General features: G+C 50.7%; 3 protein-coding genes and 3 non-coding genes across 6 annotated transcripts; 2 read left to right on the top strand and 4 right to left on the bottom strand.

Moving 5' to 3' along the window:
- Nucleotides 1-1,005: 1,005 nt before the first annotated feature.
- Nucleotides 1,006-1,078, bottom strand: TRNAR-CCU (transfer RNA arginine (anticodon CCU)). The gene has a single exon. It is a non-coding gene; the product is annotated as a tRNA-Arg (tRNA).
- Nucleotides 1,079-3,663: 2,585 nt separating this feature from the next.
- TRNAR-CCU (transfer RNA arginine (anticodon CCU)) lies at nt 3,664-3,736 on the bottom strand. Its single transcript has one exon. It is a non-coding gene; the product is annotated as a tRNA-Arg (tRNA).
- Nucleotides 3,737-3,972: 236 nt separating this feature from the next.
- On the bottom strand, nt 3,973-4,045 carry TRNAR-UCG (transfer RNA arginine (anticodon UCG)). Its single transcript has one exon. It is a non-coding gene; the product is annotated as a tRNA-Arg (tRNA).
- Nucleotides 4,046-5,142: 1,097 nt separating this feature from the next.
- LOC120761126 (5-hydroxytryptamine receptor 3A-like) lies at nt 5,143-9,042 on the top strand. Its single transcript, XM_040082035.1, has 9 exons — nt 5,143-5,191; nt 5,375-5,535; nt 5,985-6,029; nt 6,124-6,233; nt 6,883-7,049; nt 7,803-7,963; nt 8,115-8,325; nt 8,540-8,659; nt 8,816-9,042. The coding sequence occupies exons 1-9, from the start codon at nt 5,143-5,145 to the stop codon at nt 9,040-9,042; spliced, it is 1,251 nt and encodes a 416-aa protein (XP_039937969.1).
- Nucleotides 9,043-9,962: 920 nt separating this feature from the next.
- ATP5PD (ATP synthase peripheral stalk subunit d) lies at nt 9,963-12,517 on the bottom strand. Its single transcript, XM_040081366.2, has 6 exons — nt 12,409-12,517; nt 11,901-12,030; nt 11,230-11,326; nt 10,683-10,754; nt 10,298-10,360; nt 9,963-10,170 (listed from the first exon to the last, which is right to left on the bottom strand). The coding sequence occupies exons 2-6, from the start codon at nt 12,020-12,022 to the stop codon at nt 10,039-10,041; spliced, it is 486 nt and encodes a 161-aa protein (XP_039937300.1). The 5' UTR covers nt 12,023-12,030; nt 12,409-12,517; the 3' UTR covers nt 9,963-10,038.
- An 11-nt stretch (nt 12,518-12,528) lies between these two features.
- Nucleotides 12,529-21,569, top strand: KCTD2 (potassium channel tetramerization domain containing 2). The gene is made up of 6 exons (XM_040081365.2): nt 12,529-12,831; nt 14,211-14,319; nt 14,868-14,959; nt 15,600-15,695; nt 17,371-17,496; nt 18,213-21,569. The coding sequence occupies exons 1-6, from the start codon at nt 12,574-12,576 to the stop codon at nt 18,240-18,242; spliced, it is 711 nt and encodes a 236-aa protein (XP_039937299.1). The 5' UTR covers nt 12,529-12,573; the 3' UTR covers nt 18,243-21,569.
- The last annotated feature ends 462 nt before the right edge of the window (nt 21,570-22,031 follow it).

Here is a 22,031-nt window from a genome sequence, read left to right as displayed (position 1 = left end):
CCAGTGGCCTAATGGATAAGGCACTGGCTGCCTAAGTCAGGGATTGTGGGTTCATGTCCCACCTGGGGTGGGGAGAGGTGATTCTGTTTTAGGAAAAGCCCAAATAAGAGAGGGAGGTCATCGCTGGGGTTTATTTGGGGCACACAGAAGTATCAGGGCTCTGCTGCTTCCCCTTTGGAAGGGGAGCTTTGAGCTCTCCCCTGACAGAATGTTTGCATCTGCAAAAACACCGCTCAAAGCCCAGATCCTTCCCAAAACTGAGTGCTGGGGAGTTGAGGAGCATTCCCAGTGCATCCTGACATCCTAGAAAGCCCTACTCTGGCCTCTGAATTTCTGCTCAGCACCAGGAGCAGACACCTGGTGATTCGGGGTGATTCAAAGAATTCAGGGTGGAAAAAACCTCCAAGATTTATCAAGTCCAACCCAGCACTGCCATGTTCACCATCAAACCATTTCTCCAAGTGCCACATGCACACATGTTTTGTACACTTCCAGGGATGGTGAATCCCCTTCTTCCCTGGGCATGAGGGGGAGGTCCCTGCCAGCATCCCTCTCACAGGTACAGGTGTGTCTGTAGCTCTGTGCTGTGCCCTGGCCTTTAAAAACAACGGGATGTCGCTGCTTCTGATGTTTTTGTGACACTAAACGTCCTCCCTCCATCACCATCCAGGACAGCAAGAGCCTCAGCCGAGCCACCCCATCCCCAGGAGACCTCGCTGTCAGCATCACCCGCTGCTCGGGGCTCCTTTACCTCTGGTCTGAAAAACTTTGGTTCAAGCAAAAGCGTTAAAGCCTTGGATGAGCCCGTGACACCGAGGCGCGGAGGAGCTGGGAACTTCAGGGACTAAAAACACACCGCGAGATGGAGAGCAGGGGAGCCGCCCGGGGCTGCAGGAACGGGCGCATCGCGCTCCCCGCCGCAGCGAACCGAACGATCCGATCCGATCCGCACCTTGCGCGGGGACGCCCCGGCACCCGCCGCGGATCCTCGGCACGGAAAAGAGTCACCCCAGATGGGACTCGAACCCACAATCCCTGGCTTAGGAGGCCAATGCCTTATCCATTAGGCCACTGGGGCCGCACAATCACGTCCTCTAGGCACCGTCACTTAACTCTCTACTGGCCAGACGGGAATGCGACCGAGGGGGGAATGGGGCGGGGAGGTCCCGTTCGGTATCTCCGGTATCACCCCCCTCTGAACTGTCCCCAGAGCGCGGCCCCGCTCCCCTCCCCCTCCATCTCCCACTCCTCCCGGGGCAGCTCGGAAACGCCAGCGCGAGGTGGGGATGTGTGGGGTGAAATGGGGATCCCCGCGCAGACCCCTTTCCCCCTTGGCCCCATCGGGAGCTGGCGGTGCCGGTTTGGGGTGCAATGAAGCCCCGAACCGTCCCTGGAACGGGACGCTCGCTCCAGACCCCGCGGAGGCAGCGCCGGGGGGGCCGGGGCGCGGGGTAGCTGCGGGCCCGCTGGCGGAGCGGACAAAGCACGGGGCCCCTAAAAGAGGACGCATCGGGTCGAGCCCCACTTGGCGTTTCAGAGCCTTGAACACCCCCTACTCCGGCTGGATCCAGCAGCGCCTCGCACACAGAAGGAGCAGTGAGTTGGTATTTCCCACCGAAACACAGCAAACTAAACCTCAGCCCAGCCCCTCGTTAACTCACCCGGCACTCCTGGCAGTAGGGGAAATCTCTGCCTACTTTGTCCCCGCCCATTCCTTTCCCCAGGAACTGGCCCCAGCTGGGGCTCAGACCCCGCCCGCCGCCGGTTCACCCGCCCCCGAGCGCTGCCCCGCTGTGGGCTCTGAATTGCCCCTCATTGGCAGGGACCCCCGGCGCCCATCCCACCCTAAATCAGCTGAATCTGCCCCCCAGCACGGGCACGTTCCCTGCAGCTTTGCCCCGCTGAATCCCCACCCCCGGGGAGCTCTCACCCCGCAGGATCATCCGCCTACTGCGGGCGCGGGGAAACTGAATGCCTCGAATGCCTCTTGTGGCTTTAAAACAGCCACGAAGGGACTCAAACCCTGAATCTTCTGATTCGAAATCAGACGCCATATCCATTAGGCCACATGGTCACCCACAGAAGTACCCTCAGCAGTGTCACACACTGGGGGCTCCCCGGGTGTCCCCTGACATTCCCCGGGTATCCCCCACATTCACTCCAAGGCATCCCCCACTCTCCATCCCTCCTGGAAGCGTGGCTGCCTTTCCCGACCCAGCCCTGGGGATGGAGGTTCCGCCCTCCCCCGTGTGCCACTAGGTCACTGTAGATGTGACCATCCCAGTGTCACCGTGCCACCAGTGACAGGCACCGCTACAGCAGAACGCTGCAACACTACTGGAAAAACACCACGGGCCTCATTAACCTCTTGTTTGTTCTCCTCCTGCTGCAGCCGCTCGCCCCAAAAACCATGTTTGTCATCTAATCCCAAAAAAAGATTCCTGAAGCCCACCACAGGAAGGTATTTTAATCAGTGGTCTAGTGCTCAGGGCTTGGGCAGGTTCGTTGCTTTCCAGGCAGCAGAGCCTCCCACAACTAAGAGAGAAAAACTACTTAAAAAGAAACTTCACTTTGTGTTTTACTGGTGTGGCATTACCCTGACCACAGCTGCCTTTAAAATCCATTAACTCTGCAGGAAAAGACCCTCCAGGCAGCTTTTTAATGCAACAAATCTGAGAGGGCGTTATCCCAAAGGCACTTATGGGGAAGACTTTGGTTCCAGGGCAGCACAGCCAAACTCTGTGACCCCACTGACCAGCCCCTCATGGAGATGTGGTTTCTGGTGGAGTAAAGCTTCCCGACCATGCCAGCTTGTCCTGTTCCAGGAAGAGGTCCTCCATGCAAGGCGGACATGAACCAGCATCAGGGGGTTTCTTGTTGAGTCTCTGGTACAGCTGATAATACAGTGAGCCCCTGGAAGGAGAGAAAAATGCAGCTGAAATTCCTGGATTCAAGAAAAACCCAGCTCTGCCCAGACAAAGGTAATTAAACAACTGCATCTGCTCTGCTTTGGCACCTTCTGGGACACCTTGAAGGGTGTCCATGGCCTGGCCAGAGCCATCCTTTCACTAGCATCCCTCCAAAGATCAGCCTTTCATTAACACCTCTCCTCTCATCCACAGGTCCCAAAGAAAAGCTGGTTGTTATCCCCTGGGATCACAACCTCACCTGAGCTCTGAGACCACACAACTCGCTGGACAAAACGTTCATCTTTGCACCCAAACCTGAGGCAGTTTGTAGTTGCTCCTCGTTGTTTCCCTTTTCCATGAATACTAAACAGGGACTACTGGCTGGGAGCGGACAGTCACATCATCCCATCAGCTGCAGCTCCTGGCACGTGGAGAGAGCCTGGAGCTACTATGGGGACCTCACTGTCCCAAAACACATCATGGACCACCCCAACCTCCCTCTTTGGTGTTTCCCTGCATTAGGCTCGGTGACCAGCACCGTGCTTGGACAGGGGGCTGGTCTATTCACACCTCTGGGTTCTCCCGGCGCATCAACCTCCTCACCTGGCATCTCCCACCGGGATGGGGAATGTCTTCCCACCTAGCAGCCACGGCCAGCGGCCGTAGGGGCAGGAGGAGGAGGAGGAGGCCCGCCGGCGCTGAAACGGGGAGAAAGCGCATGGAAACGGGGCTGGCGGAGGCAAAACGGAGAGCTCACCCCAGATGGGACTCGAACCCACAATCCCTGGCTTAGGAGGCCAGTGCCTTATCCATTAGGCCACTGGGGCTGCGCAGGGCGCGCGCCCCGGCCCGCGAGAACGCCCCCGACCCCGCGCTGTGGGGGCGCCCCGGGGCCAGCGGCGGGACCGGGCCTCCCCCGGGGCCGGGCCGGGCCGGGGCCGCACCGGGAGCGCCGCTGCCCGGCCTGGGCTCGCCTATTCCCTCCACCCCCGGAGGGGCAGAGATGCGAGGGGAGAAACGGGAAAAGATGATTTAAAAGTGGGGGAAAGGGGGGAAAAAAGGCCGACCACGAAGGGACTCGAACCCTCAATCTTCTGATCCGAAGTCAGACGCCTTATCCATTAGGCCACGCGGTCGCTGTTCGGCAGCCCCCCAGTGATGGTGCCAACCGCCGGCATCACCCCCACGCCCCTCCCGGGCACCTCCGGAGCCCCGAGCAGCGGCCGCGCCGGGGACACGGGAACACGGGGGGCCGTGAGGAACAGGGGGGCTGCGGGGGACGCAGAGGTCTATGGGGAACACGGGGGTCCGTGGGGGACATGAACGGATGGCAGGACACACGGGGGTCCATGAGGAACAGGGGCAGTCGTGGGGGATGTGGAATTCCGCGGGGGACAGGAGTCATGGCAATAGGGCATGGGAGTCCGTGGGGGACAGGGGGGATGGCAGGGGACATGGCTGGGGAAGGACCACCCGCTGCCATGGGGAATTCTGCTGCCAGAAGGGGAATCAAGTGTGGGACTCGCTGACTGCAATTGCTGCCCTGGAGCCATTCATAGAACGATGGAATATCCTGGTGTAGAAGGGACCCACAAGGATCACTGGGATGACAGCAGGAAAAAAAAAAGGCAGAGGAGGACAACAGAGGAAAACACAAACTGATAAAAACCCAGAAGTCTCTGAGCCTTTCATCTTAACTGTGAGGATTCAGAAAAGAACATAAGGAGCATGGGAGACCAGCAAGGAGGCAGAACCAGAAAATAAGTGGCTGCATGGAAGGCTCAGTGGGAAATGAGGACACGGTGTGGTCTGCTGGGTAGCAGGATGGAGCTCAAAGGAGAGCAGCCCTCAGTCACACAGGCACAACTCCTCATCCATTTCGGTGGTGTTGCAGCAGACTCTCAGCGCTGTAAATGACACTAAATTTGCTACTGAGTAGCTCTGGCTCTTTGCCTTTTCTTTGTGGGGATGGGCTCCTTCTTTTCCTCTCCCTCAAATTGTTGGATTTTTAAAAATGACCTTATTTTTCCTTGACCACAACTAAAGGCTGCTCCCAAGAGCCAGCTGAGTGCATCAAACCATTAGCAAATTCTTCCTTCTAACAGACAAAATGTCTGTTTACAAAAATCCATCCCTCATTAATATCAAATCAACTTCCTCGTAAAAAATGACGTGTTCTGAACCAGTTCATAAGACACACGGTACCATTCTCCTCCTTATTTGGAAGCAGGAGATGATGCAGGGAGTTTTTGTAGCCATCCTCACCTTTTCTCTTGGGACAGGTAAGCGCAAGGGGGATAGAAAACCTTTGAGGAATTCTGTTCTCATCTATGTGAGAAGGGATTTTTCTGTGTTAACAATGTTTTTCACATCCACAGCTCCACAACCTTTCTCTTTTGATGCATCTCTCACAGGCTGAGGTCTTGCCTGATGATTTTGTGTTTCAAGTGGAATTCTCTTTCCAGCAGGGGCTGCTCCAAAGTACCTCTGCACCTACTATGACATTGTTGACTACCTGAACATCTCCTCTCACGACAAGCTGCACACGTACATTCTGCCCAAGATAAACCTGAAGGAGCCTGTGGAAGTGAAGATGGATTTCTTTTTGGTGGCGATTCTCTCTGTGGTAAGAACCCGAAATGAGTCTTTACAACAGGGAACTGGGATATTAGTAGTCCATGGTTTGAGTCTTCTGACAGCAAGTCCACAGGGGTGAGAATTAGCCCCTTCCACTTCAGCTTTCTGCTGTTGGAAACCACTTTTAGAAGATCTGGAGTATTTTTTCCCGTTCCTTCCAGAAGTCACATCCAGATGAGCAGGCTGCTTTGTAGGAGGCTCCAAAAACCCTTCAGAGTGCCTGAACTAGGCAGTGCATTTGCAGGACACTGCCATGGAAATGTTAGCAGTAATCTATTATTTTTCCTAACCATTGGATTGTGTGTTCCCATTCTTCAGCCATAAGATTAAGAGCCATGAGCTCCCTTCCCAAGCCCAGTTACTGCAGTCTGTGCTCAGGGAAGAGCTTCTGCATTGGATATTTCTAAGAAAATCAGCTAAATATCTTTGTTTCTCCAGGTGGAAAAGCTCCAGACAGTCAGTTTTTACTTCGTCCTGAACCTGGTAGGTCCCTCAAGAGCATTTCTCTCCTGATGCCCAACACAAAGTCTGGTGCCCAGCCCAGAGCTCATCACTCTCCTGCAACTTCTTCCCTCAGGAATGGCAAAACCCTTTCGCAACCTGGGACCCACGGGATTTCTGTAACATTTCTGAAATTGTTCTGCCCATGGATACATATTGGTCGCCCCCTGTCTTCATCTTAGAGAGGTAGGTTCGCCTTTCATTTTTATCCACTGGCTTAACAGAAATACAACGGCTGCAAACTGTTGGTTATATTATAGGAAATGGGGTAAACTCAGATGGCTAAAAGTCGTTCCCTTGAGCTCTCCGTAACCGAGAGCCTCCTAATTTAGATTAATGGTGACCACAGTTTATACAAAGCACTTTGTGGCTCTGTAACACTGTAACAGCTCCTGAAATATCCTATCTGGGTTGTAGCTAAAGCCAAGGAAGCAGCAGAAACCAGCACTGCTGCGGAATAAAGTGACCTTTGGTAGTGTGTGGAAAAATACAGGGCAGAGCACTGAGGGTCTGACAGAGGGAGGGGCACCTCCACCAGCTCTCTAGAGGGAGAAAGGAGTGAGAGGCAGAGCCAGGAATGAGCCCCTACCCTGGTGAGGGCAGAAAGCAGAGGGCAGAGAGGCAGAAGGTGCTCAGGAGGTGCGGAGCTACAGCAAACCTTGGTCCCAAAGGGCTCATGAACCCTTCTCCCAGCCCTGGTTTCTTCTCCTCCTGCTGTGTCCTGTAGCTGGCTGGTGGCTGAGCCGCCCAGCGGGGTGTTCACAGCCTGGCTGATTGGGACTGAGGCACAGGCAGCATCTCACGCTCAGTTACTCTCCTTGTCTGTTCCCTCCAGAGTGAGTGGGCAAAACCCAGAGCTGAATTACATGGTCCTCATGCACAACGGCAGCTTCAACTCCACCCGGCCCTTCCAGGTCACCCTGACGTGCAGTTTGATAATCCTCAAGTTCCCCTTCGACACCCAGATGTGCAACTTGAGCATAGCTTCATTCCTCTACCCAGGTACAGCTGCAAGCTGAGCTTTACCACCTCTGGGCTGAGTTTGGAGAAGGACTAGATGAGATAGGCTCTGGTAACTCCTGGGCTCCTAAGCAGCACCACATGCTCACAGTGGGGTTGAGGTCATATGAGACCAGGGAAAATGAGTTAAAATGCTGCCATTCTGTCCTGGCACATTTCCCAGCAACATCTCTGGAATGATCTAGATGTTTTGTGGCAACCCCTCCCATGACTGGTTTCTACAAACCAAGGAACCCGAGACTAGGAGGCTTCCTGCAAAACTGCTACTAATTCATATAGAATTTTGCAGCACTGATCTTTAAATACACCTGAAAGCCGTGGAAATGGGAGAAAATTGATCATAGAATCCTAAGGCTGGAAAAGATTTCCAAGGGCATCAAATCCAACATTAAACGGACAGTTTCAGGGATTCAAACTGCAGTTAGAGTTCATCCCAACAGGAAAGGCTGAAATATAAGCAGAGGTGACACAAAATCTTCCTGGTCCCATCCACAACTGCCCTAATTCGCCAGATGTTTCCCCTCTGATCCACATTCCCAGAGGTCCAGCCAAGCCTATTCACAGAGAGCTTTTTAAGTTCTCCCTCACAGGCTGAGAAACCCAAGCAGTGCATGAAACCTTCCCCATCCCTGTCTGCACACACCCTCAGTTGGGTGGGAAAGGGAGAATAACTGACCTTTAATAAATTCCTAAATTCTCCAACTTCCCTCCCCCCTTTGCCTCCTGCCCAAGCAGTAACAGACTTTGTCATGAAGACGAGACGGACACCAGCTGAGATCATGAAAGACAGCCAGAGTTTCTTCCTAACTGATGGAGAATGGAAGTTCACCAACCTGAACATCATCGAATACACGGAACAGATGGATGACAAAGGATTTTCTGTGGTCACCTATGTGGTATGATGGCACTTCCATATTACATTGCACTGTTTTGGCACCAAAAAAACCCAGTATAAAACAAGACAATTTTTTACATTAGGGGAACCAGCATTTGCCAACACATTGGGTCATCTCCTGCTCATCAAATTTTGCCCATCTTCCTCAACAGATTTCCATGGAGAGACGACCCACTCTCTACGTTCTGAATCTGATCCTCCCAACGTGTGCCCTGTACTTGCTGGACATGGCTGTGTTGTTTGGACCCAGTTCTCTTGAGGAGAAAATCAACTTCCAGATTGCCATCATCCTCGGCAGCTCCATGCTGGCTGTGATCCTCAACAACAGCCTCCCAACTTCTTCCAACAAACCACCCATAATAGGTACCCACCTTTATTGAATAAACCCTGATTTTCACCCAAGTGCCAGCCCTAAGGAAGGTCTTTGGGTGTTTATAGACATGTTCACGATTGCTGAAGTCATGAACAGCTAAGCTTGGTTAGCTTGCTGGAGCTACTTTCCCTGTTCCCCACCAGGCAATGGAAAGTAAGAAAATGCCAGTTAGCCAGAGCTTTCTGTTTTCCTGTTGTTCTGCAGTGGTGTTTTTCCTGGGCACCTTCCTGCTCATGATCATGGCTGTGTTAGACACCTTCTTCCTGTTGTACCAGCAGCGCAAATCCCTGCGCTTGGACAAGGTCCTCAGAAGTTTCCAGCAAGGTAAAACAACCCATACCACCTTTAACAGAGGAGGTTTGGGGCATTTTCCTGCACATTTGTTGTCACCAGGGTGCGTTTCCTCAGGGCAAGCAGCGCCCCAGGCAGTGTGAGCCGTGGTGGCCCTGCTGTGCTGACACTGCCCTTTGCTCCCTGCAGACCCACACAAGCTGCCCAAGAGACCCCCGGGCAACCCAGAAAAGGGGGGTCCCCAACTGCTACACCCTCCCAAGAAGGCTCAGGGACAAGGGCAGCCAAGCAAGCGCCTCTGGCAGCTGCAGGAGCTGGACCAGTTTCTGCCAGTTCTGGAGAAAGTGCTTCTCTACAGCCACCTCTTCCTGTCCGTGTTCTTTTTTACTATGATTTCTGTAAAATGGAGCAGCTGAAGATCAGCTCTGCCCAGTGCCAGCTCAGTTGCTCTCTGCTGTGTTGCTTCTGACCCCCTGCTGTAATTTGCTCCTGCTCAATTCACAGAGCCGCAGTTCGGTTGCCTGAATAAAATAAAATTAAATTAAAATCCAAAGCCACAGGACCAGAGATCTTCATGCATAGTGCTTTGTACTCTGGTTCAGTAGAACTACAGATGTTCTTGAAGTATTCAGTGGGCTACTAAGGTATTTGAATAAAATAGCTGTAAAATCTGGGGATAACACCTTCATTCTACCTATCTAATTCTGACCCCAAACATGACCAAGAGGAAAGGGAGTTGATTGCCTTCTCTTAGAGGAGTTTCTATCTTGAGGGAAGGTGTTTAAGAATTCCACCTCAGATTATTAAATAAAACAATGCAAGTCTTTGCTATTGTTTCAGTGAGTTCCAGTGAGATTGGCAGCATTCAGAAATCCAGGGCAAAGAGAAAAGGAGCACCAGGATTAAGTGTTTCTTAAAAATAACTAAAAAAGAAACTTTTCTTATGTGCATCTCAACACTCCCTCAACTCCTTTTGCAATTGGCTTCTCCTAAACAATCACAATCAGCCCAGAACACAGCCCCAGACTTGTACAAGTCCTGAGATACACCAGACACAAATAAATCACTGCCAAATGCACTCCAGCACGTCAAAGGGCTACACATATTAAACTTCTAGCAAGTGTCTGCTGCAAGGGCAGGAGAACTCCATTCCCTCCACCTCATGATTACAGAGAGGGACAGGAGGTTTATTTGCATTTCACAGGGCTCAGTTTGATCAACAGGATAGGGTCCTTTTTACCAAAACAAGCTAGAAAAAAACACAAAATCCAGGAAAAGTGGAATGTTTGCAAGTTACTGTATTGCTCCACGTTTCTCAAAACTCATATCTAAGATCTAAGCCACAGATAGAGAAAGCTCTTTATTTGTAAGATCATGGAGTCTGACAGTCATTAAACTGTTCCCTGACCAGTTTACAGATCAGCAATTGGCTTGTGGGGCCAGTATGGATATTTCTCCTTGTTCAGTTTGGTTTCAGGGAAGGTTTCACTCAAGTCTTCAAACGTCATCTGTTCAAAGGGAATCATGTTCTTGAGCTTCTGGAGCTGTGGAAGCAGGGACAGACACATCACAAGTCAGTGGTGAGCGGGAAGGAGCAAAGCACACCCAGGGGAGCAAGGGTGTGCCAGCGTGGGCTGCAGAGAATATTCCCTAAGCAAAGTCCAGCCTCACCTGCTGCTCGTACTGGGCGATTCGGGCTTTGGAAGCCTGGATGTACTCAGCAGTGCTCTTGGCCTGGGGAGAACAGAGGATGTGGGCAATGTGGTGATGATAAAGACACTGACCCAGAGCGAACCAGCACACACACACCGCCCACCATGCTTTCAGCTGGCATTAAAATCCATCATTACACTGAGTAACTGATGGAATCTCCAGCAGATCCCAAACAGCCAAACCCCTCCCTGTGCAGGGTTCCCCCTGCTAAGAAAGCCAGGGACATGTGCAGAGCTGTGCTCAGGCTGCCCAGCCCATGCAGGGGCACATCCCTTCCCTCTCACCCCTTCCCATCCCCACAGAAGGCAGGAACAACCCCAGCAGTAGGGAATGGTTCACTTACAGCTTCCTTCTCCTGGGCATCAATCTTGGCAGTTTGTGTATCCACTGGCTCAGGAACCTTCAGTGCACTGAACTGTAAATTGAAAGACACATTTTTGTAAGGTTTGTTTGACTGAAACAATATCTCAGATCAAGGTCATCTTCCCTAGCAGCAGGGAAGCATTCCCTCCTTTCTTCCTAGGACTTGCTCACAAGCATGTAAGTTAACGAGCTAAAAGTGATCAGTGCAACTGTTCCCTGTCCCTCCCAAGTGGCACTTGCTCACCCAGGAGCTTCCAGCCATTTCCTCTGTCCTGCCCACCACCCCCAGGACACACAACACCACTCATTTCTCACAGCACTGTAAGGAAGCTGGAAGGTCCAACACCACAGAGTTATTGCCCCCGCCACAAAGCTCCCAGACCCATCTGAGCTCAGCAGGTGCCTAAAGTCTCAGGAGGCAAATTTTCATAGTGACACAACCAACCTCCTCTGCAAATCCTGGTGTCTTCCTCTCAATTCCCCAATTAAACTCCAAAGAGTAATACCCAGCTGGCAAGGAGACTGACCTTCTTCTCGAATTCATCCACCATTCCAGCTTTGGCAATATTAGCTTTGTAGAAAGCCCAGTCGATGGCTGGGGGCTTCTCTGGCAGCGCGGCCAGCCTGAAGGGTGGGAGCACAGCAGACATGAGCAGCAACCTGAGCATCAGCACAGCCTGCTGTGTTTAGTTTAGGTGCTTTCAGATTTGCAACAAGCCATTTCTGCAAATCCCTCTGCCTCTGGAACAGGCTCCTCTGGACAGAAAGGCAGAGCTCAGCCTGCAGCTCTGTCCCTCTTCATTCAGCCCCTCAGGGTGCAGCCCTTAAGGAGGGCGAGGCTGTTTCAAAACGCTGAGCCAGAGGCAATCAGCAACATTCCCTGCAACAGCCAGCACTTGTATCAGACAAAGGATGCTAAAGGATTTGAGACCCGCACATGAATTTGTAGAGCATTTAATAGTGACAAACTTGCGCCATAGCAAAGCGCGTTCACAGAACTGCAGCTATGGGTTTACTCTGGGGAAGATTAACTAAAGGTGATTTGCCAAAAAAAGCCACCAGCTGCCTCAAGGTGACCTGCTTTAATACCTGCGAGAACACTCCTGCGGGACCACAGACAGTGACAGCCACCAGCACTCACAGCTGGGTGGTTGGGCAAGGGCTGAGCGGGTCCTGCAGGAGCGGGGCGCGCACTCACCGAGCCGTCAGGGCATCGTTGCGGGTCTTCAACGCGTTGAACATGGCTCGCTGGTTCAGGGGCACTCGCTCGGCGAAGGCCGCCCAGTCCACGGCCTTAAGGGCAGCTCTGCGTCCCGCCATGGCGCCGCCTGGCCCGGAAGACACCGGTGGGTCACAGCGCCGGCGGGGACAGGGGCTGGGGAGGGCGGCTCCGGTCGGGAACGCGGCACCGAGGGGGGGAATGGGGCGAGACGCGGGGGACGAGGACACGGAAGGGGTCGGGTCACGGAACGGGGACACTGGGAGATCGGGACACGGAGTGAATGCGGACACTGGGGTCGCTCCCGAGCCCCGCCGCGACCTCACGCTGGTCTCCCTCACTCTCCCACCACTCTCCCAACACCGGGGACGTCCCCAGCCTGTTCTATCCTCCAGCCTCGGGATTCCAGATCCCCGTCCTTGGGACTTCTTTCCCAGAGCCCCTACCGCCCCCCGGCCCCACTCCCCGGCCCCGGCCCCGCTCTCACCTTCACTGACCGACACTGCCGTCCCCGCCGCCGGAAGTACCACCCGCTCGGCGCCCGTCGTCCAATCAGAACGTGGATTTTACCGGAAGTCGTCATCCCCGGAAACTGCACCGGCCGGAAGCGGCGCGGGCGGCGATGGCGGCGGGCGGGCGCTGAGGCTCCGCTATGGCCGAGGGGCCGCCGAGGGGCCGCACACCCAGCCCGGGCCCCGGGGGGGCACCGGGGCCGCCCAGCCCCCGGGTGGCAGGAGCGGCGGCAGGGTCCTCCGGGACACTGTCCCCGCCCGCCGCCGCCTCCAAGTGGGTGCGGTTGAACGTGGGCGGCACGTACTTCGTGAGCACCCGACAGACGCTGTGCCGGGAGCCCAAGTCCTTCCTGTGCCGTCTGTGCTGCCAGGACGGGCCCGAGCTCGGCTCCGACAAGGTGAGGCGGCGGCGGAGCCGGGACCCCCCCCAACGCGCACACCAGGACAGCCCCTCCCCGAGCCGCCGCGGCAGCCGGTGTCACCAGGGTACCCAGACTTGTCCCGCGGGCGGGGGGAACACCCGAGCCGCTGGCCCTGAGCCTCCTGTGCGGCCCCTGGCCCCCGGCTGTGGACGGGCCGATCTCCCACGGTTCTGGGGCACGTCACCCTGACACATCATCGGCTTGACCCTCGTGTCCCACGGTCAGGGAGGTGGTGGCATCCCCAGGAACGGGATTTGGTTCTGCCCTCGTACCTGTGACACCCAGATGCCACAGGTTCTGATCCCTCCACCTCCCACGGACTCCGCTCAAGGAGCTACCCACCTTCCCACAGTAGTTACAGCAGGAAAGGAAACTCCTAGAAATAGGAATGCTAAAATTTCTCTCCCTGAGCATGTTCGTTGTTGCTTTGTTTTTTTTCATATATTTCACTTCACTCTCATAAAAGATCATGGTGCACATTCCTTGTGTGGTTGGACAGTTTTGAAGTCACTGCAGTTTATTGTAAAGATTTTGCAAACGATTATTCCTGTAATTGCAGATTTTCCATAGCATCAGCTGCACAAGGTGCTGTAAATGTATTGTCAGTGGGTCAGCCAGAATTAGTCATGTCTATTGCTGCTCCATTCAGAGTTTAATGACAAGATAAATCCTGGTTCTGATCCAAATATCAGCCAGCAGCATCAGTCAGGAGAGGAGATATTTCAGAGCGGGTTTGCAGTTTCTTAGTGCTTCAGAGTAGATTGGCAGGAGAAACAATGCTTTAAAGTCATTAAGAGATTGATGTGAGAGTTCTGCGGAGGGCTTGTCAATGCTTCAGAGCTGCTCAAGGGATGCGTTTGGATGTCAGTTGTTGGTTATTTAATGCCAATAGTTGGATTGCTGGAAACATGGCTGGAGCATTGCAATGTATGTTTGCAGTAGAGGAAAGAGAAAAAAAAAAATGAACTGCTTTGGCTGTCAGGTTTCCTTAGCTAGAACTGGAGATCCCGTTTTCCTTCAGAGCCTCCTAGTTAAACTAGTCTGGAGAACAGGCTTAGCCAGAACACAACTGCCAGGTTTTGGTTCTTACTGCAGTGAAAAAACCCTCCTAAGCCCAGCTTTTTTCTCCAGGTCCATAAACTGTGTGTATAAGTGCTTCATGTAAGGCATCTGCCAGCATTACTGGCCTGCAACATTTCTACATCAGATACTGAAAAAGGTTTAAATGTAGCATCATTTGTACACCTCCCACAGGCAAATGAATCCAGGTTCTCAACAGAAACTGTTCAATTTTTTGTGTTAGATTGGAATTATTTTCTCCTGGTACCACTGAGCCATCCCTGTTTTGTTCTCAGGATGAGACAGGGGCCTATCTCATTGACAGAGACCCCACGTACTTTGGTCCGATACTGAACTACCTCCGGCACGGGAAGCTCATCATAAACAAGGAGCTTGCAGAGGAAGGTGAGAGAAAAATACCAGGCAAGGCTGGAAGTGCTGTTTGATAGCACATCCTGGAGCCCTCACCAAAGACTGGTGTGAGGGTGTGAGCAAGTTTCCCAGGAGTGCTGTTAGTACTGTTAATTGCTCATTAGCGGGGTTTCAGTCATCAGATTTTGCATCTTCCCAAAAGCAGAGGCTGCAGCTCACAGCACATCCCGTCACCGTTCTGCTGAGCCCAAGGTCTGTTACAGCCCATCTGCCCCTCACAGACCATGGTTCTCCCCAAACAGGCGGCTCTGAAGGCTTTCCCTTGATGGGTTGAAGAAATACCGTGAGATTTCTGATAATCCCAGGGACAGGGGAACAATCTTCCTTAAAGATCCTCTTAAGTCACAAAAGGAGGTGACAGCTAGTCAGGCATTTTCTCCTAGCCTGGGAGCAGGAGGTGGGTGTCACATTTGGGATTCTGACATTTGGGCTAGATTTGGAGTCAGGAGCAGGTGTTGCATCCTTGTGACAGAGTCATCTTCATTCTGTCCTCTGCAAAGTAACAGAATTTGTGCTTTCAGGGGTGCTGGAAGAGGCTGAGTTTTACAACATCGCGTCCCTTGTGCGGCTGGTGAAGGAGCGGATACGGGACAACGAGAACAGAACCTCTCAAGTAATGGCACCTCTGGGTTATGGAGACAGTTCTGTGGCACAGGAGGACAAGCATGGCTGCAGGCCCTTGCAGTAAAAGTTCTTTGATTCAACAGTGACAGGGGAATAAATGCTGTTAGGTGGCTGCTGTTAGGGCATGGCTAGGAAAGAGCCTCCAGTGTGGCTTTATAAAGCACAGACCACTGAGTCATCTCAGCACTGTAGGGAAAGGCGAGGGACACTTACAGGAGAGGGGCCACGAGCAGAAATGGGTGGTTATAAAGCAAAACATACTGCTGTGATAAAGAACAGCTCAAACTCTTCCTTCTCTAAACTATTTCTTCCCGTTGTCTCTCTGTGACATTTTTCCCCTTGATGCTCGTCTGATATCAGCACACCCAGTAGACTGAATTTCAGAAACGTTTTCAAAAAGCAGCAAATGGCTGTGAAAGCTGAAGAAGTTTTGCTTTCACTGTAGCTTAGACATGTAGAAAGCTTTTAAGAGAGGAGTGCTAGGCATATGGTTCTCTTTTGGAATAAGTGGGATAAAAAAGCCTGTGGGGCTCTGACCTCCTAAGACAAGTGCAGGAGCTTTATTAATTTTCTAGAGTGATACTAGTAAAGCAATTACTAAACGACAACAATTGTTCTCTGTGCTCCAGGGACCCGTGAAACACGTGTACAGAGTGCTGCAGTGCCAAGAGGAAGAGCTCACACAGATGGTGTCCACCATGTCCGATGGATGGAAATTTGAACAGGTACTATCACCAAAGAACAGCAGAATTCCTTTGAAAACTGGACATGCAATAAGCAGAGTTGTCTGTTGAGTTGCACTTCACACTGCTCTGCTCTTCTGAATAAGCAGCCTGACCTGAGCAGCAATCCACTTGTGTCCAGTTACTGACAGGGGAGAGCAGAAGTCAGTCAAGTTGCCAGAGAGATTTCCTTTTCTCTCAGGACTTCTTGTCCCCTTGTCAAATCCCAGAGCCGTTCTTCCCTTGTCATGCACTTGATTGCGTACACCAAGTTACAGTGTAACAATTCTATTCAGGGAAATTACCAGAGCCACGAAAAAACACAGCACAACTTTTTTGGAACCTCAAAGCCATGACTGCTGCATTTTCTAAAGAGGCACTGAGTGACATGAGAACTTCTGCAGATGGCTTTTGCAATGCAGCTGCTTCCAGGTCTGAGTGTCACTGCAGTTGCATATGGCAGGTTTAGTTTCTGGAATCAAACACAGTTCTCTTATTTCTGAGGAGGAAGAACTGGAGCCAGGTGACCTGTGTGTTATGTTATATTAAGAAACTACAGAATAGGCTCTGTGGATTACAGCAGTGTCTTCCCATTTAGCCCAGCTTCAGTACAAGTGGATGCTGTGGGAAATGTGCTGACATGAAGTGAAGCAGAGGATTAGCAACAGCACTTCCCATCAGTTGTTCCTATGAATCTGTTCTGTAATGTCTAAAAACTCTTTCTGAGTGGAAAGGTGGCCAAAAACCTGCCCCTTTGAGGAAACAGTGAAATCTTGTGACCAAGAACCACTCACTTCTCCATGGAAATGCAGTTCTCCAACACCCAGGTTTTGCTGTCCAACGATTTATAGAATCTGCCTTTCATAGGAACCTGCACCCTTAGATCTTTCCTAATCTTACTTTTCAAATATATAATCTATAAATATGGAGCTGGCTCTTCTAAAATATATTAGGATATGGAAGTTGAGGTTCATGCTGCACATTAAAGTTTCCTGGATAACCACAGCTGGTAAGAGTCACAATGCTTTCTTCAGATCACTTGGATTTATTTTCTGGAAAGCAGAACTGAGTTGTAAGTGACAAATTAGCTCTGCATTCCAGGATGTCCTTTTAATGTAATAATGATGAATGAGACAGATGGGATTTCTTGGATTGAGTCCAGACCCCCTCAACACAACAGTAAGAGAATATAATCCCGTTTACATAGACACCAGACTCCATATTGGCAGCATCCACATAAAGGATGGTGCCTGTTTTGCCACATGTCCCCAGCTAATCCAACATCTGCCTGGGGGAAAGAATTCCCATTTCCACATCAGTCACAAGGCAGGTTGAGAGCGGAGCTCAGCAAGGACCAGGCAATTTGCAATGCCTGCCCACGTCTGAGTGAACTGGATATTATATATTGCACAATCTGTTTTCCCTTTTTCCACCCTCAGAAACTGGGCTATATTCCGCTGTGTTCAGTTTTAGCTTCCAGCTGGAATTCCTTCCTGGGGCTCCAGGTGCCATTAGAGAGCTGTGGAGCTCTGATGTGTCCCTGCCTTACACACACACAGGAGGCTGCAGGGGACACTTCGTCCAGAACAGATCTCCCGGGACACTCGTCTCTCACAGCAAGTGTAGGAGTAAAATCAAGACTTGTTGGTAGTTACCTTGGCTGTCTCCTGTTGCACAGCTGATCAGCATTGGATCTTCCTACAACTACGGAAACGAAGACCAGGCAGAATTCCTCTGTGTGGTGTCCAGGGAGCTCAACAATTCTACCAATGGCATTGTCAAGGAGCCAAGCGAGAAGGCCAAGGTAAGACACCTCAGATGTATCAGTTTGAATTTCCCTAGAAAGAAAAACCTTTTCTGCACCAAGCTGCAGCAGTAGTTCTGTGGATCAGCTTTCCCACTGTCTTCTCTATCATCCCCTCTTGGAAGATTTCATGATTTACTGTAGGACAAGAACTAAGGTTCTGTGCGCACTTCAAATTAAGACCAAAATACTGAAGGAAAGAGTAACCCAAAGAGGGAGAAGAGAGTAGCAAGGACCTTTGAGGCTAGTCAAGTCTTGTGGTTGAAGGATGTTGCAGGAAGAAACAAGATTTTTGTTCTCTTTCAGTCCTCCCCATCCCTGGAAGTGTTCAGTGCCAGGTTGGATGGGACTCTGAGCAGCCTGGTCTAGTGGAAGGTGTCCTTGCCCATGGGAGAGGGATTGAAGAAGATAAGCTATAAGGTCCCTTCCAAACCAAACCATTCTATGAGTCCATTTTTTTTTTCCCAGAATAGAAACAAAAGGCAACATATTTACCTCCTGGCAAGCAAGGAGGTAAGCATCCCTAAGCAGGATTTTTAGAGAAGAGGCTCCCTCAGGCTTAACCAGCCTGTCAGTTGTTGTGGTGGTGTAAAAGCCTGCAAGCTGCTCTCACATTCGTCCATGTTTCCTTTCTCTGCAAAATCCAAGGACTCTGAACAGGAACTTTTGCATTTAAACTTGTCTGAAGTTTTCATAGAAGGTCTCTTCTGTTTCAGATTCTTCAGGAGCGAGGATCCCGGATGTAATTCAAGTGTCCACTCCATTAAACTCCCAGATGTCACAGGGCAGTCCAGCTGGGCAGAGCATCTCTCCGCAGAGCGACCCAGCCCTTGTACAATAACCAAGCTAATGCAAAGCAAAGCCAAGCCTGTCCTGCCAATGGCAAATAATTCTGGTCATAACCAAAGGCTTCTCTCTTACCCTGGAAACTGAGGAAGGAGAAGACTCTTCAGTTGGATAGTCCTTTCCACAAGTATTTGTTTTATTTTCTTGGCCAGCGCTGTATTGAATTTTTCCGACAATGGCTGGGCTGGATTCCCAGTCGGAGCCTTTGTGGAGGTTGCTCAGGTCCTCAGGCCTTTGTAATCAATCCCACCTTCCACAGGCTGCTGTGGGTGGGAAGGCCCATATTTGAGCTGTGCCATTTCTTGCACCCAGGTCTGCCACCAGAAAAGTGCAGGGACCTTGTGGTGCTCCCCCCTTCTCCCCCAAATCTGAAGAACAGGGCTTTAAAAGGAGGAACAAAACAACCACTCCTAAAAAACCAACACAAACTTTTCCATCCTTGCTTTGTATTTGTTGTTCAATTCCTAAGAGCTGAGTTTAGATCTATGGGGAGGGGAGCTGTGTGTCCATCTGACACAGGTCTTACTGGTAACACTATTACACATGGGCTCCTGGTGTTTTCCGAAGCCCATTACTTTGCATGCATAAACAAAGAGGCCTGTGTCCACCCAAAATAGTGATAGAGTGATAGTCCTGTCCTTTACACTTCTCCACGGAGGAAGAGTGGTGACATCTTCCCCTCCATCTACCCTTCCATGGCCATATCTTAGCCTGGTGCAAAGTCACAAGGTTTAGGGACTTGCTGCTGCCAAGTTCAGCTTTGCCTTGTTTGTCTCCAGCAGTGTGGGCTCGGTCTCCTTCCCTCTCATCAGGGAGGGCTTCAGGCAGAATTTCTTTTGTACTGTACCAAGCAGGTAGATTTGTCTGACTCCATGAGATCCTGTGGGGAGGAGATCCCCTATTTACAAGCAGTGATTTACCTGCAGCCCTCTCATGTCCCCTCCTTTAAGAGATCACCTCAAATTACAGAGGGACATCACAGAGCTGGGGTGGGGGGGTTTGGTGAAAAGTTGCCAAACTATTGTAATGTTTCTTGTCCAAAGTGATGTGTCAACTTTTGTGACTTTTCTTTCCTTCTTTTATTTTATTTTTTTTTTTTTTTGGAATGCCTTGGATGGATGTGCAAAATGTTTGTGCCTCTCTTGAATTCTAATCTTAGCCAAACTGCAGTCACTGGTTCCCCTCTGTTATTCTGTGCCACCCCTATCCAAGGGCATGTCCCTCCTAGTCTGGTAAATGGAATTTCATAGGAATTTGCTGCATGTTTTTCCCCTTTCATCCTGGCTTTGTTCTTTGTAGCCCAAGTGTCCCAGCACTTGGGTCATTTTCAGTCAAGTCCCAAACTGACATTACAGCAAAGCTTCAGAGATGCTGGAATTCAGACATTGACAAGCTCAGAGCAGATGTTTCCCAATAAGCTACCAGAAAATTCCTCACCTGGACTGAAGGGTTGGGCTCCTTTCTGGAGGGTTTCAGTTACTCATGTTCTCCTGAAAGTTTTGGCACAGAATTAGGCAGGTGTTCCATCTTAACCACTTGTTGCTGAGAGGGTCCTACCAACAGTCCAGCAACCAAGATGTGCAGCAAAGACACTGAGTGGCACTGCTGTGCTCTGCCTCTCTCCAGTCCTTCTGCACGTCCTCTTGCCTGTCCTCCATCCTGCTTTGCCAGTGTACCTCCTCCGGTGGAGCCTTTGCCTCATTCTCAAGACAGACCGGTTAATTGTCTGTGCTAGATTAGTCCTGGTAACAACAGACTGTGCCAAATGTCTTTGAATTCACATTGTGTCAGTGACAGGCTCTTGAATCACAGCTGGCTTTCCATCACACTGAAAAACCCAGCTCTGCTTCCCTCCATCTGCCCTCTTGATAACGTGGTGAGCTGGTGTTGGTGTGATCAGACTACACACCTTGGCTGGGCCTGAACAACACTGTGATGTGTACAGACCTCCCTCCTCTGACCGTATCCTACAGCCTCAGCCACTGTCTGTGCTCACAGCTAAGAAATCAAGAAGCACACGTATGCAAGCCTGAAAAGCCCTTTAACACTCTAGTTTGTCTTATTCCCCTTCCTCAGAGGAGGGAGTTTTTGGGAAATGGCAAGAAATACCAAACTAAAGGCAACAGGAACTGGTCAGGCTGTGTTTGTCACATGGATGCCAGCTGAGCACCTTGTTAAACCATGGAGCTCAAAGCAACATTGGCTGTAGAGGGAGACTGTCTGTCAGTACAGCTGAAGTAGATAAGAATAACAAACACTACCCTGGCTTTTTTGTGTCACCAAAAATGCCACATGTGGTGAAGCCCACTGGAGGGTTGCTGGATGCAGTGGTGCCATCAGTCTCCCTTATGGGCCACAGAGAGCCTAAAAGTGACCATTAGCAGATGAATGGCACAGCTGCTTAACTGATGAGCACAAGAAAGATCAGAGTTCCACCTTGGTTTTCCCTTTCGTGCTGCTTTTGGCAGTGATGAGGTGCATGGGGACCACGGACTCTGGGTTCCATTGCAGGGTCCTTTGAAGTTCAGCAGAACAAATTTATGGTAGAAAACCAATCATTGGTACTGGAAGCTCAAGTTTTTGGGTGATATTTAGGCCCAGGCATGAAGTCCATCCAGAGCAGGTACATTCCCAGTGAAGGATTTCTCCTTCCCTGACTGTGCTAGGTCACCTTTTACCCTGAGACAGTCTCAGCATTATGCACCAGTTGCATCCCTTCTGTGCTCCAACAGGGCTTTTCCTTCCATTGCCTTTCACTCAGTCACAACTATATCAAAATTAGTGCTGAATTAGGATGAAATTTGTGCCATTCACTCTAAAAAAGTGTAGCATGTTGTGGTGAGTAGAGTCGGAGAGCAGGGGTAGATCTACTGGCTGTCCAAGAGTGCTTATGCCTCTTGGGAAGGTTCACTTTAAAGCATTAATCCTGGGAATGGAACGTATGACACTTTGGTTTTTTTAAAAAATTTTCCCAGTGGCCTAAATTGTTCCATTATGGCAAGACTGGAAATAACCTCTTGAAGTGTCTTTGTTTCTGCACATTTTTAAAAACTGATTTTTCTCAGGGGTGACTGAGTGGGCTGAGGCAAAGGGGGCCTGGTTGGCTGCAGGGCAGGGGCCGGAGCAGCCGGGCCATGGGCTTCTTCCCGGAGGTTTTGTACAGTTTGTCACGTGTCAGTGCCCTTTGCTACTGTTTCTCTTTGTTTATTAAATGTGTTTGAATAACAGGAGATGCTGTGATTATTTTTTTTCCTCAATAAAAATTCTGAAATGGGTTTCAGAAGTTTGGAGAGCAGTCTGCAGCCTGCTGCTTTGCCTGCACCACACAGATCCTGCATTAAGGGGGAAGAAATGTGCAGATTTGACACTTGCTTCTCGCTTCAATTCACTTCAACAATCATTTGCCAAAAGGAGAATCTAATGAGATTCTGAAGTCTTCCTAGGCTGCTTTCAGGGATAAAGGTACAACTGAAGCTTCTTTCTGATGTTTTCATTTATAAAATAATCTCAAATTCCACATTTATCCTAACAATTTCCACTGATAACCACGAGCAAGTAGAACATTAATATAACCACTAAATGTGAGTTACTAAAACAGGAAGAGGATTTTTTTTTTTTCCCAGCTGTCAGTTGCTAAACACCTACTCAATACTGGACAACATGGAGGAAGGGTCTGACTGTTTCAGCTT

The sequence above is a fragment of the Hirundo rustica genome, chromosome 18 (assembly GCF_015227805.2).
Source record: "Hirundo rustica isolate bHirRus1 chromosome 18, bHirRus1.pri.v3, whole genome shotgun sequence".
NCBI classification, from domain to species: Eukaryota; Metazoa; Chordata; class Aves; order Passeriformes; family Hirundinidae; genus Hirundo; species Hirundo rustica.
Note: the sequence above shows the minus strand (reverse complement) of the source record. Positions and strands in the feature narration are given on the sequence as shown.